The sequence below is a fragment of the Rhinolophus sinicus genome, linkage group LG10, assembly GCF_036562045.2.
Source record: "Rhinolophus sinicus isolate RSC01 linkage group LG10, ASM3656204v1, whole genome shotgun sequence".
NCBI classification, from domain to species: domain Eukaryota; kingdom Metazoa; phylum Chordata; class Mammalia; order Chiroptera; family Rhinolophidae; genus Rhinolophus; species Rhinolophus sinicus.
In genome coordinates this window covers 43,901,674-43,918,053 of record NC_133759.1, presented here as the reverse complement: position 1 = coordinate 43,918,053, position 16,380 = coordinate 43,901,674, and the positions used below count along the sequence as shown (strand labels likewise).

The following is a 16,380-nucleotide window of genomic DNA, read 5'->3' as shown; positions in this document are numbered from 1 at the left end:
TCTTGCTTCCCCTCTCCTCCCTGCAATGCCACAGAGCCTGTCACATCATGGGTGCTCATTAAATATATTAGTGGAATGACTCTATGAACAAATGAAGTGACAGTTCCTCTAAGCCTTAGTGTCCTTATCTGTAAAAGTGGGATGATGTCATGGGTATTGTGGAGTCCATGTGATGATGAAAACAAGTAAGACTTATGGCAGCACCTGGCATGGATGAAGAGCTTGGAAATAGTACAGGCTGGATTGACACCCACTGGATGCCAAGGGCAAGGCTAGAAAGTTGCCCAAAAAAGGGAATACAAGATGAATTTGTTATTAACTCTTCCCTTAAGAACCTCCCAGTTTGGTGGGATCGAGAGTCAAAAACCAAATAATTTTAAGGCAGGAGATAGAAAGAGCTGCAAAAGAGTGAAAGATGAGGTGAGATGGGATGAAGTGATGAAGAGGGCATAGGGGCTGCCACCAGAGCCATCTCACCTTGCGTGAATGGCCAGAGACGGTATTCCAGGCAGGGGCACAGACTGAGCAACGGCATGGAGCCTGGGAACAGGGGAAAGCTTGGTTTGCAAAGAAAGAAGCACAGCAACGGAAGAGCAGAATACAAGCTTGAAATTGAGGCTTCATTCAGAGTGGAACGGGGAGCCTCTGAATGGTTTGGAGCAGGAGAGTGTGATGAGCAGAGCTGTGCTTCTTCAGGAAGATGAAGACGGTGGTGTACGGAGGGGAGACTGGCTGGGCAGGGGCTGGAGGTCTGGTTCTTGCATTTCCTCAAAGGCACAGTCACCAGATGGAACCTGTGTGAGTCACTGCTCATCCCCCCTCGGCACCAGGCACGGAGTTGGCCACAGAGTGAGTGTTCAGCAAATAGTTACTGAACTACACAGGACTCAAAGGCATTTTATTATTTGTTTTATGGTTGGGGCTGATTGGGAAGGGAAATATTCTCAACTACAGTTCCAGAAACTACTGAATGAGGAACCCAAACCAAACATTCCACCAGGAGCAGGAGGCCAAAACCCTGATAATCTCTAGCAGACCATCACACCCAGCCCTTGGGGACCCAAGTGGCAATGCAATAGCACTCTTTGTGCGCATTTCTCGCATGACTTTCATGCCTGCAGAGGTCAGGGGTGGCAGGCTGCTTCCTTCATGCTCAGGAAGCGTGTGGACTGTGGAAAACGATTGCACAGGGCCAGGGAGGGCTCAGCCATGGCCGCTGTGGTTCTGTGGGGTTGAAAGGGTACAGCACTGTCTGTCCGACCCAAATACGTCTGAAAAATCAGGTGACAAGTGGCCCCAGCCCTGCCTCTTTCTTCTGCCCACAACTAATGCTAGTTAAATGCCCCTAAGGGTCAGCTAACTCTTTGATGTTGGGGGGGCAGGGGGTCCTGAGTATGGCAAGTTGTTCAGCACCATCCCTAGCCTGTAGCATTCCCCGACCCCCAAACCAAAATCATCTCCAGATATGTCCAAATGTCCCCTGGGGGCAAAATCACCTGGGTGAGAAGCACTGCCCTAAACCCAGGGCTCCAAAAGACAGCTTCTCTGGGCTGCAGACATGTTTTACTGGGCCATTCGGTGTTTTCAGAAAATCAGATTCTTTACCCAGCACTTATAAATCAGGAAATTCTCCTTATGAGTGCAGATTTTCAGCCTCTCCTGAAAAACTAGACGATCCAGCAATACTGAGTCTCCACCTGGAGCATGGTGGCCCCTTTGGGTGGGGTTTGTGCTCTCCAGTCGGCTGCCGTGCCCAGCTTCTCCCTTCACTCAGCCACGTCACCCATCTGGCCCATGAGGGCCTTTGAGTCATGACTCAGAAGCCAGTGAGGTTTTGCAGGGGGCAGCCCTCTGCATCCCCGGGCACTCGTCAAGGGCAGCCATCCCGGACCTGCCGCGTCAGAACCTGTGAGAGTGCCTTTTAACCAGCGCCCTTCTCATATCCCAACGTTTGAGAGCCGCTGAAGAGTCTGCTTCCTGGGACCAAACCTCCTGGCCCCGTGTAGACCCTGAACAGCATGACCTGTATAGAATCTCAGCACCGCTGGGAACCCAGCTTCCTGCCTACACCACCTCCTCTTGCACCTCTGTGGCCAAACCCTCATCTAGCTTCAATTTACACCAGCACGTACTGAAACCTACTAGATGCCAGCTTCAACTAGGCACCAAAGACACAAAGCTGAAGGAGATGCGGCCCCTGCTCTATCGTTGGTTGCTAGCATTTATGGAGCACTTGCTGAATACTGTCCAAAGTCACTTCCATACATTATCTAATTTAAAACTTTAAGGTAGGTACTAATATTATGCCCACTTGACAGATGACAGCCATTGGCTCAGAAGGGTTGAGCAACTAGCCCTTGGTTGCACAGCTAGGAAGCAGCAGAGGCAGGATTCAGCTTTTCATTGGTCTGACCCATATAGACACTTCCTGTGGTCTGCTTACTCGGGGCCTAGACAAGATGCAAGCACACGTGAAAAGAAGCCCTTGCAATGATTTAACAGAGACGAGTCCAGGCCACAAGGAAAGAATGGCCACAGTCTGCCTGTCTGATATACTTTCTCACCACCTGTGCAGGAATCTGTATCCCTGACACCTGTCCCGACTTGCAGGCACATCTAGTTCTCCTTGGCGGGTCCGTCTTGGGCCACCTGCACTGGTAAGAATAAATTAGCCATGAGGGCCAGCTCTGGCCTCTCCCTCCCTCCTTCTTCTGATAATAGAAGATGAGATATGATGGGACTGACCCCTGCTTGCCTGGTCCTACAACACAGTCCATTGGGTATGGGACCCAGCGGGACCGGAGTGCTCTGGCTCCTTCTGTCTAGTGATTGGGTCAGAGATGGAAACGTATTCTAGGCTCAACCAATAAGAATCTTCCCTGGGGCCTTTCTAACAACCATATTCTCAGATCACGTCTCCTCTGGGTCACTAAGGTAGGACGTCAGGGGCCTTGGGCTGTCCATCAAAAGGAGAGTCAAGGCCTTGGCAATAGCTCTAGAGTCCTGGATCTGGAGATACCTAGACACGATTTCCCCCTGGACTGTTCCAGCTTACAGGATCCAGTGAATTTTCCTTTTTGCTTATGTGAAAGAATACTGACGTAATCTGTGCTTATATCAGTATGAAGATACCAAAATGACCACGGAGTGAGACGGCCTTCTGAAAACCATCCACCAAGCACCAGCTTTCACTCAGTTCCTGCAAAAGGACCAAGTTCCAACCAGTTCGAGGGAGCATAAGCTCCCTAAGGCTGGGACTCTGGTTTCCCACAGCGCAGATCAGGAAGACTTACATACACAAGGAGCCCCTTAAATGCCTGTGCACAAAACACCCCACACTCATGCCAAGATGGGACCAGCTGACTAAAGTTTTTTGACACAAAGATTCCTGAGTGAAATCAATGTCTTCACCATGAAAATCTTTCAGTGGTGGCTTGATTTAGTTTTCAGTACAAGGCTAAGTGTGGTTTTCAGGGGAAAGCCTCAAAACTATTACTATAGGGTCCTAGAACTTTATGAGCTGTACTGAAAGTTCTGTGTTTACAGGACATGTCTCTGTCTCCCTCAAATGAACTCAAAGGTGGGTCCATTCCATGGCTAAAGTCACTCTTTACATCTAGAAAATAATATCATCTTAAAATGTTGGGTTTTAATAAAGAGACTCCCCCTTCACTTCTCCAAAGGAGTGAAGGAACTTTCAGAAAACTTTAATGCAGGAAACGAGGTGGAGGCTTCGTCTCCCTCCAGGGATTGAGGCGGGGCCTCCGGGCCTCTCTGCGTCTCACCAGACACTGCTACAGCAAGGCCTGTCTCTCTTTTCTCGCTTTGCTCCACTACATGTTCTCATGTTGGGTTACCTTTGGGGGCATTCCATGGTTTTCCTAGTGCTGGGGCTCCACGCAAACAATGGGAAGCAAATAAACCAACAAAACTAAATAAAAACAAAAACCTCTGTCTCTTGCAGTTCTTAATCCCACTGCTTTTCCACACTCCAACTTGTTTTCTCGTCAAATAACAAAACTTGAGACCCACAGATGTTCCCTATTTAAATATCTGGTATATGTAAGCCCTGGCCATCTCCCAAAGCGATTGTGCTTTTATTTCCAAAGCAAGGGCTTTAAAGGCGTGGCTCAGAGAAATGGGGGCTTCTCCAGTGTGTCCTGGAAGGTCAGCTTATCCCTGAACATGGCAGCTTGGACAGCCAACTGGCTGTTTCTCCTGGCCATGTCCTAGCTTGCCAATAACTGGGCTGCCTGCGCTCTGTTATGTTTCCACCCCTTGCCTCCAAACATCATCCTTAGCCTGCACTCTGTCCCACCTTCCGTCTGGACCCTTGCTATACCTCCCCTCTCCCCATCTTCTTCCTTTCCCTGCTCCCAGATACCTCCTTTCTTCCCCCCCCTTCCCAAACTAATTTATGTCTCCTGTTGCTGCAACTCCACATGCCGTCATCTACATGCTTTTGCAAGAAGCTGGAATGCAGACTTGAGCCCTGAACTCTTCCCCTGTTGCTGTGGCTCGGATACCAGGCTGCAAGGAAACAGGAAAGCCCTGGAACCACTCATCATAGGTTCTCGGCAGCCGTGGGCCCCACTGATGCCAACCTGGGAGCCCAGTAACAGCGAGGCAACGAGCCCAGCATGGTGCCTGCCACCCCCATCCCCTGTAATTACTCCCAGCATGTCTCTGGGACCCTGTTAGCACCGAAAGCCCTCATTTTCAGAAATGCTTAAAATAACAGGTACGAGGAAGTCCCAGGATACCTTGGGATGGCTATGCAGAAGTGACCTGATGTGGTTGGGCTAGGAGTTTCTGGATCTCTATTCATAATACTAACTATTATTATTAATAATACTTATTCTTGTTAATAATAATGCTTGGTACTATTACTAGTAATAATACTTATCATTATAATTAATAGCAACAATAATACAATCGTTTCTTGATGTCTTAGCATGTGCCAAGCACAATGAAGCAGAATGGTAACTGCTTTCCAGACAACACTTCATGTTACCCTAATATCAGCGCTTTAGAGGAGGCGCTATCAGTAGCCCCACTTTAAAGGTCAGGAGGCTCAGGGAGGGTAATTTTCCCAAGACCACAGAGCTAGTAAATGTGCTTCTCTCAACCATTCTACTCTGTTGCCACCATTGGGAGAGCTAGCACTCTACACACCTTTAGAATTATCTTCCCCAAACATTCCAAAATAATTCCAAAACATCGATACTCCTCTGCCTTAGTATAAAAAGCATGCTGATATTTACAAGTCTCTGCTTCAGATTGTCATAAATACCAAATAACATACAGTGCTCGGTGCCCTTTTGCAGAATCTCCTGTTATCTGTGACCAAGTCCCAGCTCCGCCCCCTGGCCTCCAGGCCAAGGCAGAGGAGATGCTGTGGACCGGAGCTGAGTCTGTGGAAGCAGAACATACTGAGGAGTAAGCTTTCTTGACTATGGCCCTGATGTTGGCCTATGTTTCGGGGAACTTTTTACCCTGACTCTTACTCGCAGATAAGGAGTGAAAAGTTCAGGTATGGGTGAGAGTCTGTGTGTTCTGGAGAACATGACAAAGCTGTCTTCCTGAAAAACCACTATCTACAGACACCGAGGACACTCAATTTTAAGCTGCTTTCGCCCTCTCTACATTATTTTCAAGGTGACTATGGATGTTGTCTGGCTTATTTGTTGAATTCAAAACATTATTGATCACATTGGTGAATCACTGACCTGAGATACCTCTTTAAACTCCTCTTTAAATTTTATAATTGGATCTTCCATTTCATTTGCATTGTTTGTAAACAGGATGTAATGAGGATTGCACTGGCATGTCAAAAATGTCTGTAGCCATGTATCTATCCACCCATCTATTTTCCAGCTTTCCACCCATTCACCCATCCACCCAACTATCCATCCATCTATCCATCCATCCATGAATCTCCCCATCCACTCATTTATCCACTCACCTATCCACTCATTCATCTGTCCCTTCCTTCCTTTCTATTCCCCTATCAACCATTCCGATACAGGTTCCTACCACCTTCTACCACTAATCTGTATGTTAGTGTATATGTATTAATAACATGGAACTGCTCTCCCTGAGTCCAGCATCTCTCTTTTCAAATCCATCAAATACACCAAATTAATTATCTTTAAACTTGGCTTTGATCACATCACCCCCTATTTAAGAACCTGCAATAGTTCTCCAATGTCTAGAAAATAAAGCCCAGATTCTCATTCTGACACCCAAGGGCTTCCTTGATCTGTCTTCAACCTTTTACCCCACCTTTACCTCAGTTCCCCAATTTTTAAATATCTGAATGTTAAGTATTTAATATCTCTGATATTAAAAACATGCAGTAGAGGGAACAATAACGAACACCCATGAATGGTGTCACCCAAATTAGATAACTATTAAGATTTTCCCATTTTTGCTTCAAAAGTACTCTTAGGAAGCAAAATGTTGCAGATAACAGCTGAAATGTTGTCTCCTTTCTTCCTCCCTCGTCCCTCGATTACTATTCTGAGGCTGGTGTGTATTTTTACACAGTCCACATTTGGATAGCTTTATGTCAGGCAGATGCCTAACAATATGAACTACTGATTCGTGTTTTTAATTACATAAAAGTATCACAGTGTTCCTTGCTTTTTTCACCTAACATTGTGTTTTCAGGTTTTGCCCACATTGCTACATGTAGATCTAGTTCCTTCATCTTAGCTATTGTGTAATATTCAATTGTATGACCATCCATAGCTTATTTAACCATTCCCTTCATTATGGACATTTAGGTGATTGTTGTTGTTTCTTTACTATAAACACTATTGCAGCAAATATCCTTGTACAAGGCTTTGTATGCGTGCAGATATACTAGAATATCTTTAGGTTACACTTAGAAGTGGCATTGCTGGGTCATGGGGCATGGACCTCCTCCTACACTGTTACTAGATACTGCCCAGTTGTTCTCCAATGGGGCTGGACAAATTTACACATTTCCTGGGAGGATGTGAGAACCTCTGCTGCTCCACATTCTTGCCAGAACTTAGGATTGTTTTACCAATCCAATGGAACTCAAATTATGTCTCATTTAATTTTACCTTCTCCTGGTTACCAATAAGTATGAGCATCTATTCTCATATTTTTAACCATTTAAAAATCATTTTCTGTAACGTGCCCATTTATATCTTTTACCCATGTTTCTATGGGATTGTTTGCCCTTTTCTTACTAATTCGTAGGAGCTGATTTTATATTCTGGAAATTAACTTTTTACTGATTCTATGCATGTCAAACATGTTCTTATCTTGTTTGTATTTTCCCTGTATAGGCGTTATTGTTTTTGTTGTTGCAGGAAAATAATGTTTTAGTTTTATATAATAGAATTTATCAATATTTTCCTTTATGATTTGTGTTTTTTCATTTTTTTAGGCAGACAAATATTCTTTTTTTATGTTTCTTTTCCTACTCCCAAGGTTTTAAATATAATCTCCTATATTTTCTTTGAAAAGTTTTAAAGTTCTGCTTTCTACCTTTAGCACTTAAAGCAATTTAGAATATATTTTTTGTGAACTACAGTCTTATCTTTTCCATATGAGAAAATATACGTGTGTGTCTAATGTCAGTTTCTAAAAATAAGAAAAAGGCAACCAACCAATGGAATCAGCCCCATTTACTAAATAGTCTATCCTCTTCCCTCCATCTTTAATGCCCCACTGTCATATATGGTGTTCCCACGTGTAGAGGGCTGTTTCTGGGTTCTGATTTGTCTTCTTAGTCAGTTTACCTAACACTGCTCTAGCACTACCCATTTTACTGACTATCACTTTAAGGAAATTTTGACAGTCTGATACAGCAAATGCTCCAACAAATACCAAAAAATATAACCTAGAGAACTTATTTTCTTATTATGGCATAATAAAGTTAGAAATTAAAGGCAAGTAAAAGCTTTTAAAAAATCTTTGAAACTAAAATAAACATAATTCTGAATAATTCATGGGGCAAAGAAGAAACTATAATGGAAATTATGAAATATTTATATCTGAATGACAATGAAAGCATTACTTATCAAATCTTCTAGGACATAGCTAATTTGTAGCATTAATGGCATTAATTTTCAATCATTCTTATTTTCTAATGTATCCACTTTTAAATTACATTTTCTAATTGAATGTGGCAGGCACAAAGGAGCATATTAATTTTTATATAATGATCTTGTAACCAGCCATCTTGCTGAACTTTCTTCAACAGTAAGTATGATACCTGCTGTTGGTTTTTGGTAAATACACTTTGTCAGGCTAAGAAAGTTCCTATTTATTCTGAATTTGCTAGGAGTTTGTGTCTTAAATGGTGAAATGTTAGAAGCATATGTTTTAACAGAATGCCACTTCTCTTCCATTTTCCTTCACACTGTACAGAATAGAGGTCCTAGCCAATATAATAAGGCAAGAAAAAGAAATAAGAGGTTATAAAAGAAGAGATAAGACCACTGTCATTTAGAACTAATCAGCGAGTGGTGTCCTGAGCACATTTTCTTACTTCCGACCCTTTATTTAACCTGTGGCCCTGAATAAAATATTTTTTCACCCCATCTCCAACCTTAATTCTAAGATTAACTATGTTCTTAAAGTCCCCAAAATCATCCCTATAATTGTGAATATTTATTGATTGCTTGTGGTGTACCAGGTAGGGCTTTTATATCATTGTGTTTTAATCCTTATAACAATCCTATGAAGAAGGTTATTAGCTCCATTTTGAAAATTACAAAACTCAGAGGATCAAGGGATTAGGCTGAGCTCACATGGCCTGAAAGTGGCAAAGCAGGCATTGAGCCAGAGAGTCTCTCTGTAACCCTAATCACTGCACTAGACTGCAACACTGGCCTACCTGTTCATGATACAGGACCCAGAGTTTTCTGCCCATGGGCCTTTACTTTAGTCTGGAATCCTGTCTTTCACTTTTCCCAAATCTCTGAATATCTGCTGTGGACATAGCGATGTACCACCCCGATCCCCTTTAGGACTGGAGGACTTTTTCCCCCATGTGCTGCTAACAGACACCCTCAGGTGGCAGCCCCATGTGGCACTGCCTCAGCTGAAGTTAAGGCATCTGCCCAAGGCCACACCCCCTTCTGGAAACCACGTGAGGGTATAAAGGCTCAGCCTCCTTACCACAACTCGGAAGGGCCACCTCAGCTTCAGAGCTCCCCAAGGAGTCTGTTGAGGCCTTTGTTACGACTGTACCACAGCCCAACTTCTCCAATGGCTGACTCCTGCTTCTCTCCTTCCCTTCTGCAAGTGGGGACCCCGAGAGCACTCACTAATACACTCCTGCATTGAAATCACTGAGTCTGCTTTCTGGGAAACCCAGGCTGGGATAGATCCTACTCCTGCAAGCTCACTTCAAATGCTGCTTCCCCAACAGAAAACCTTCCCAGAATTCCCCCATCAGCCCAGCCCACATTGGAAGTCCTGCTCCTCTAAACCAACTTCCCTCTCCCTGTATTTTAATCACTGCTACACATCTATCTAGCTTCACTTCCATTCTGCACTGTAAGCTCCTTGAGAGCGGGCATCCTGTCTGACTCATTTCTCTGTTTTCTTTAGTATCTGCTCTTACCACTGGGCTCCAGAGTCAGACAAATCTGGATTCAAATCCCAGCTCCACCTTTATCAGCATTGGTTTCTTCATCTGTAAAATGGGATGATGACAGCATCTTCCTCTTAAGCTTTAAGAATTAAATGTCTATAGAATGTATAGCCCAGAGTCTGGCACTCCCTAATTGTTTGCTATCTATAATTATTGTTTAGCTACTGTCATGATGGTACTAATATATGTTTATTGAATGGCTTGGGAATGAGAATGCCTGATGGTGACCAGCTCAGCAGGCTGTACTAGCAGAGTGAGTGTTCACAACTTCAACTCCCTAGGAGACAGTGGAGAGTGGCTGAAGGTCCCTCATGCTTGGCAGTTTGCCCATGTTGCTCCGTCTCTCTCCATTCAGGCCTCATAGCTGGACCCTCCAGCATGCAAACTCTCACTCTCTCCTTCAACCCAATAATAAAAAATAAACTTGGCTTTGAATCCAAGGCCATTGGTGCTTTTGATCTTGGTTACAAAGCAAAGCAATTATTGCACACAAAAGCCCTGATTTATTTATGAAATGTGACAGACATCTTCGAGGCGGGAACGAAAAAGCTCACTGACGACCAGGCCTTTATTGCCACACAGTGAATGGCTGCTTTCAAACACAAGCCCCCCAAATGCCCTCTCTTCTCTGCTAAGAGTCTTTCCTCATTAGTGCTTCCTCCAGAACACCACAGCTTCCAACAATCAAATTCACTTCCCTACTCAGCAAGTAATTAAATTCTGCAGGCCTCAGAGCATAGCATAATGGGTGGCTATTGTTAAAAAAGCTGAGGCTGGAAATGAAATGGGCTTCAGTGCCCAGTCTCAGAAATGGTTGGGGAGAGAAGGGAAAGCAAGCAGGATGCAGATAGAACACCACAGGGGGTATGAGACTCAGCACCAGACCTGGAGTCAAAAACCTGCGTTTGGGGCCAGATTCTGCACTTACCAGAGGGAGGGGGCCTCAGTTTCCTCACCTGGAAAACAAGGAGGTTGGACTCCACATGCGGTCCCCAGACCAGCAGCTTCAACCTCATTTGAGAACTTGTTAGAAATGCAGATTCTCAGGCTTCACTCCAACCTACTGAATCAGAAACCATGGGGGCAGGGCCCCACAATGCAAGTTTAACAAGCCCTCCAGGTGATTCTGGAAACTAACCTCTTACAAACCAATCTCTGGTAGATAATATTTAAAGATGAGGCCACTGAGAGTATAATGCTTAGCAAAATAAGTCAGACAGAAAAAGCAGAGAACCATATGATTTCACTGATATGTGGTATATAAATCAAAAACAACAAAAGAACAAGACAAACAAATGAGAAACAAAAACTCATAGACACAGACAATAGTTTAGTGGTTACCAGAGGGTAAGGGGGTGGGGGTGGGAGATGAGGGTAAGGGGGATCAAATATATGGTGATGGAAGGAGAACTGACTCTGGGTGGTGAACACAAAATGGGATTTATAGATGATGTAATACAGAATTGTACACCTGAAATCTATGTAATTTTACTAACAATTGTCACCCCAATAAATTAAAAAAAAAGAAAAAAAAAGATGAGGCCACAAACTCAAATATGTAAAGGACCAGGGAGGCAAAATAAAAGAGCCAAATAGGTGCCCTATACTGGCCAATAGCAGGGACCATGGGGCAGTGGAGAGTGTGCCCTGACTAAATGGGGCAGTAGCTACTTAGTTCCAGCCAACTACTGCCAAGTATGAACCCACATGGATCTAGTACTGGCAGAGCTTCTGAGTTTTCAAGAGAAACACAAAATCCTGATTTTTCTGTGAAATCCCCCAATTTAAAATGTTGATTTAATTATCTTAACATACTGAGGGCCGAGCAGGTTACCCTTGGGAACCAAATTCAGCTGTGGACCACCATTTTGCAGCCTCCATTCGGAGCTGCCTTGGACCTCCATCCAAGAGCACCCACAATGCTCTTGCCTTTCTCCTAACACTGAACTCCCCAACTGCCTTTCCCTACTTGGCAGACTCCTCTTCATCCTTCAACACCCAGCTCAAAGGTCACCTTCACTCTATCGCATTCTGAGTTCTCTGCCCCACTTTCCACCTCTCCACTAAGAAGGTAGAGAAAAATCAAACACAGGACCAAAAAATTGACATGTAGAAGAAGGTAATACCACAGAGGAAGGCACGGAGAAGTAACACAACAGGGTTTTCCCACAGAGGAAGAATTACAACCTCTTGGGAAAGTTACCCTATTGTTGCTTGAAAAACCACTTTAAATAAGGACACAGATCCCACTTGACCAGAATCTGAGAAAATAAAGTTTTAAAGGGGCAAGTATAAAGAAACATAAGTTCAGAATTCATAGTGTAGATTTAAAAACAGTTGGTACAAAAATACCTAGGGATTTGAGCTGAGAGTTCAGAGTGATGAGACGCTCATGAGAAAAGAAAATGCATTCACAGACTTCAATATTAGAAATAAATAGTCATGTAGCCCTGCTCTACTCTTAGCTGGTCAGACCTCCCTGAATGGTCCTGAATATTAACTTCTGTGGGTCAGAGAAGACCCAGAGACAGACCCAGGAAGTGACTTAGGTGGGGAGGAAACACAAAGCCAGACCACGGGGACACGTGAAGGAACCTGGACCATTTACCCAGAGGAGGGGAAGACCTGGGAGGGTCATCATGATTTCTGTCTTTGAGCAATTAACAGATTGCCATGTGACTTGAGCTATGTTGTCCTCAAGGGTGTGACCAGGCTCTGTGAGTGGGACACTGTATGATTTCATCTCGACACTGGGGAGAATTCTCTAAAGAGGAATGAGCTGTCCTGAGAGGTAGTGAATGCCATGTATTGAAGGTGATCTAGCAGAGGGAGGATCACTCCTACAGAGGATGACAAAAGGGCTGGAACAGAAAGCCTAGTGCACATTTGTTGATTTATTTCACCCTTCTTCTTGTAAGAGCTCCCCAGGTTTTCCTGCGGAACCACCCCTCACCCATTCTCTGTCCCATGTGTCAGATGGAGTTGTACACCCGGCTTCAGTGGAGGGGGGGCGGTTTCCCAGGCCTAGTCAGTCCACACTGCAGCCCCTGGCCACAGGTGCCCAATCAGGGGTGTTCATGTGACCCACAATGGGCAAATCAGAGCCCATACGACCCAACTCTGGGGAAAGGGAGCTCTCACTTTCCACTGAACTTGAAGCAGGTGAGATGTAAGCCTGGAGCTTCCAGGAGCCATGTGGTCATCACATGGAGAGAGACTGACTACAAAAGAGCCCTTCACTGCCCCCTCCCCACAAAAGTGGGGAAATTGGAGCAGAGCTGCAGAGAGACTGAATTCCTTTGTGCCCTTAAAGTGCCCCATGCCTGAAGCCAGGCTTGGCTCCAGAGAGCTGGTAAGTTCCCTTTCTTCCCTCTAGCCGGTTGATCTGGGTTTCTGTTGTTTGCAACCACAGAGCTCTGATCCATACAATGGGCTCTAAGGCCTTATCCAATTCCATTCTGCTATGGTGGATCCACACCTCATACTTAACAAGGGCTACCTGCATGCATAAGCCCATTTGCCCAGACAAATCCTAAAATAGCTTCTGGAATTTGAAGTACTACCTCTAGTCATAAGAATAGATTCCAATGCAAAAGGGGAAACAAAGAATCATGAAAAGGTAACTTATTAAGTGAGAAGCTGGCAGTCACGGCAGCTACCCCAGACGCAAGCCCAGGAATGGCACCTGGCCTGGAAGCTGCTCCCCCCTCCTGCAGACACGTTGCCAGAGCATGACATGGCAGGGTGGTGCAGGAACACCCACCTCAAGTACTAGGACCCTGTCTCAGGAACGAGGCGGGCGCTCCGTTCTCTGGGATCACTGGCAAGTCACTATTTAATGAGCACCTACTGGATGCCAGGCCTGTGCTGGCCATTTGGCCTACATCTACTCTTTAAAGCAGGCCCCTGACAGATGCATTGTCACCGTCTCCATCTCCCAGATGAGAAAACTGAGGCTCACAGAGACTTGCCCAGAATCACACTGTCAGTGAGAGGCTCTGAGACTGACTCCAAAAGCCCAGCCACACTGCCTCCCTCTGGTTATGACAATGGGCCCAAAGTTGCCAAGTCCGGGGGCTCCTTGCAGCTTCTCAGGCTTTACCTCCTCATCTATAAAACGAGTGAGCGAGAAGCCCGTTCCCCAGCCTGACCAGAGACCAGCCCCCACAGGAATTTTGAGGACTGCGGAAATTATGGTTAGTTAAGGGGTGCAGCCTCAGTGCCGAGATTATCTACAACTGATGTGACCCAAAAGGGCCGCGCTATGCTAAATCATCCAGCCAGGCCTGGCCCCCATCTCTCTCCCGGCCCACAGGGGCTGGTTCATTTCCTTTGTTCCACAGGCACAGGCCCGGTAACAAGGCAGCCAGGAGCTCAGCTGTAGACATTTTTTCATTATTTTCCACCCTGTTAACCTCCATCACAAGTGAGGCTGCTGTCAGCCTAAATGAGAACTGAAAAGATTTATCTCACTTGTCCCCAGGCTCAGCTCAGGAAAAAGACCCTTCATTTCCTAAAGGCTTGGATGACCTTTTTTCTGTGAGTCACTCCCACCCAGGAAAACTGACGTGACAGCAGCAGCAGGCAGAGGCTTATGATGGGACCAAGGGACCCAGAGTCACTTCAGTTTGACTCTGCAAAGCACTGTGTGGTGTGTTTGTTTTTTTTTAATTGCACTGTATTTACCTTCCTAATTATGTTTCCTTATGGAGATAGTAATCTTAGACTATGTTTGGTAAACATGGCCCCAGGACGAGACCAGCACATCTTGTGTGAAGGGAAGGAACCAGTGTGCAATTACAGTTTTGCTATAGACGTCACCCTCAGAGTGGACAATCCACAGACAGACCATGGAGAGATCATTATATTTCAAATCAGCTCGTCCTCTTCCCTGTGCTTCTTTCTAGCCATCCCAGGTTGCCTAATCCCTACAATGGGCACCTGACTAGAACAGATGCCATGGATTATTTTAGTAGTAAGAGTCTCTTACCTTGGTAGGACGAGAGCCAGCTTTCCTGAGCACTTACTCAGTGCCAGGTGCTATTCTCCTTGCTTTCCTTGGGGTGAACAGCCCTTGTAACCCTCCCAACTGCCTTGTGGGTATTTCTATCCGCATCCCACAAATGAGAAAGCTAAGGCTCAGTGAGTTTAAGGAACAAGACTAATGATGGAAAGCTAACGATGGAACCAGGATTATGAACCCAGGAATTTCAAGAATTTTGGACCCAAAGACCATACCCTAAGCACTTCCCAGTAACACTTCCCTCCTTCACATACACCATCTCAGTTAACCCTCACACAGCCACTGGGAAGTAGTGGATCTTAGCCCCATTTGCGAGACAAAGAGGATGGAACCCACAGAGGCTACTGACTTGCCCACTTTACAGAGGAGGAAACTGACTGAAGTTCACAGAAGGGAGTTCGGTTCCACAGACACTTATGCGGGACCTAGTGTTTGCCAGGCAATGTGCAAAGGACTTGGGATACAGAGACCTCAGCAGCATAGAATGTAACTGCTCCCTCCACACTCGGCTTCAGGGCATTTATATGGGTAAAACCTTTCAGAAAGCAACCGAGCAGACTGTTAAAAGACTTAAAAATAAGCAAACTTTGCCCTCCAAAATTCCCATTGCAGAAAACTAAGGAAATAGCAGTGAATGTGACAAAGGTGTATATACAACCTTGCTCATAGCAGTATTATTTATAAGAGTAAAAGAATGGACTAACCTAAGTGTTCGACAATAAGAGATTGGTTAAATAAATTAGATTGCATCTGTATAATGTAAAACTATGTAATCATTCAAAAGTATTATAGAAATAGAATTGGACACTTGAAACCTATGTAATTTTACTAACTATTGTCACTCCGATATATTTAATTTAAAAAAAGAAACAAGAAAAGAAATGTACTTATTGACATGCGAAAATTCTGTAATAAAGTGTTATATAATTTTTCAGGTGGTATAAGCAGATAGTAAAATCATACATGCTGTCTGATCTCGTTTGGGGAAAGTGCATATGTAAACTGGAAAATGTATACATATGAGCACTCACAGAAAATGTATTTGCATATGTACATATAAAGAAATACCTATGACTCCAAAGTAAATACTGCTGAGCAATAGATAACCTTGCAAGTGATTTTAATTTTTATGCGTGTGCTCATGTCTGTTTTCCCAAATTTCATACAATGAATGTGTACTACCAACCCGATCATGCACAAGTTTTTATTTTTGTGGTGGTTGCTAAAGTGGCTGAGACCCCCATCCATACCCAGGATTCAAACTCAGGGCCTGGGATGCCAAGTCCAGCCCTGACCCCTTGCACCCTTCAACACACCTGCCCTCTTGGTTCCATGTCCCCAAGCCACATTCTACCCTGGCTGGCACAATGTTGCCATGGGCAGCCTGGGGCAGAGACCCGGGCAGGTCAGATGGCCTGCTTGCCCACCTTTTTGAAGAGTCTGATGACATCCTCACTGATCTGGGAGAGGCGGACGATGACATTGTTCATGAAGATGTCATTGAGGGTGGCATGGTCTCGGCTCTCCCGCCTGGTCTGATTCAGGACCAGATACCAGCAGTTCACGGGTGAGAGGAGGTACTGGTCCTTCCTGTGGAAACCAAGACAGCGCGGGTTGGCTTCACTGGAACTGCCATCCAGACAGTGTTCTACAGTGTCACTCACCATGGCTCTTTTGACCCTCATGGGGCCCTTTCAAGCTGAGTTTTATTCTAAGA

General features: G+C 44.9%; 1 protein-coding gene across 9 annotated transcripts in view; it reads right to left on the bottom strand.

Moving 5' to 3' along the window:
• The window catches only part of SRGAP3 (SLIT-ROBO Rho GTPase activating protein 3), a 247,311-nt gene that overhangs the window by 88,726 nt on the left and 142,205 nt on the right, over window positions 1-16,380 (bottom strand). For all 9 annotated transcript variants that reach the window (XR_012489702.1, XM_074313048.1, XM_019748291.2 and 6 more), the window contains one exon: window positions 16,091-16,253. Coding sequence is in view for 8 of the 9 variants with exons in the window: in XM_019748291.2 (XP_019603850.1) it covers window positions 16,091-16,253 (163 nt within the window). In the remaining variant the exon portion in view is untranslated. The remainder of the gene's footprint in view (window positions 1-16,090; window positions 16,254-16,380) is intronic.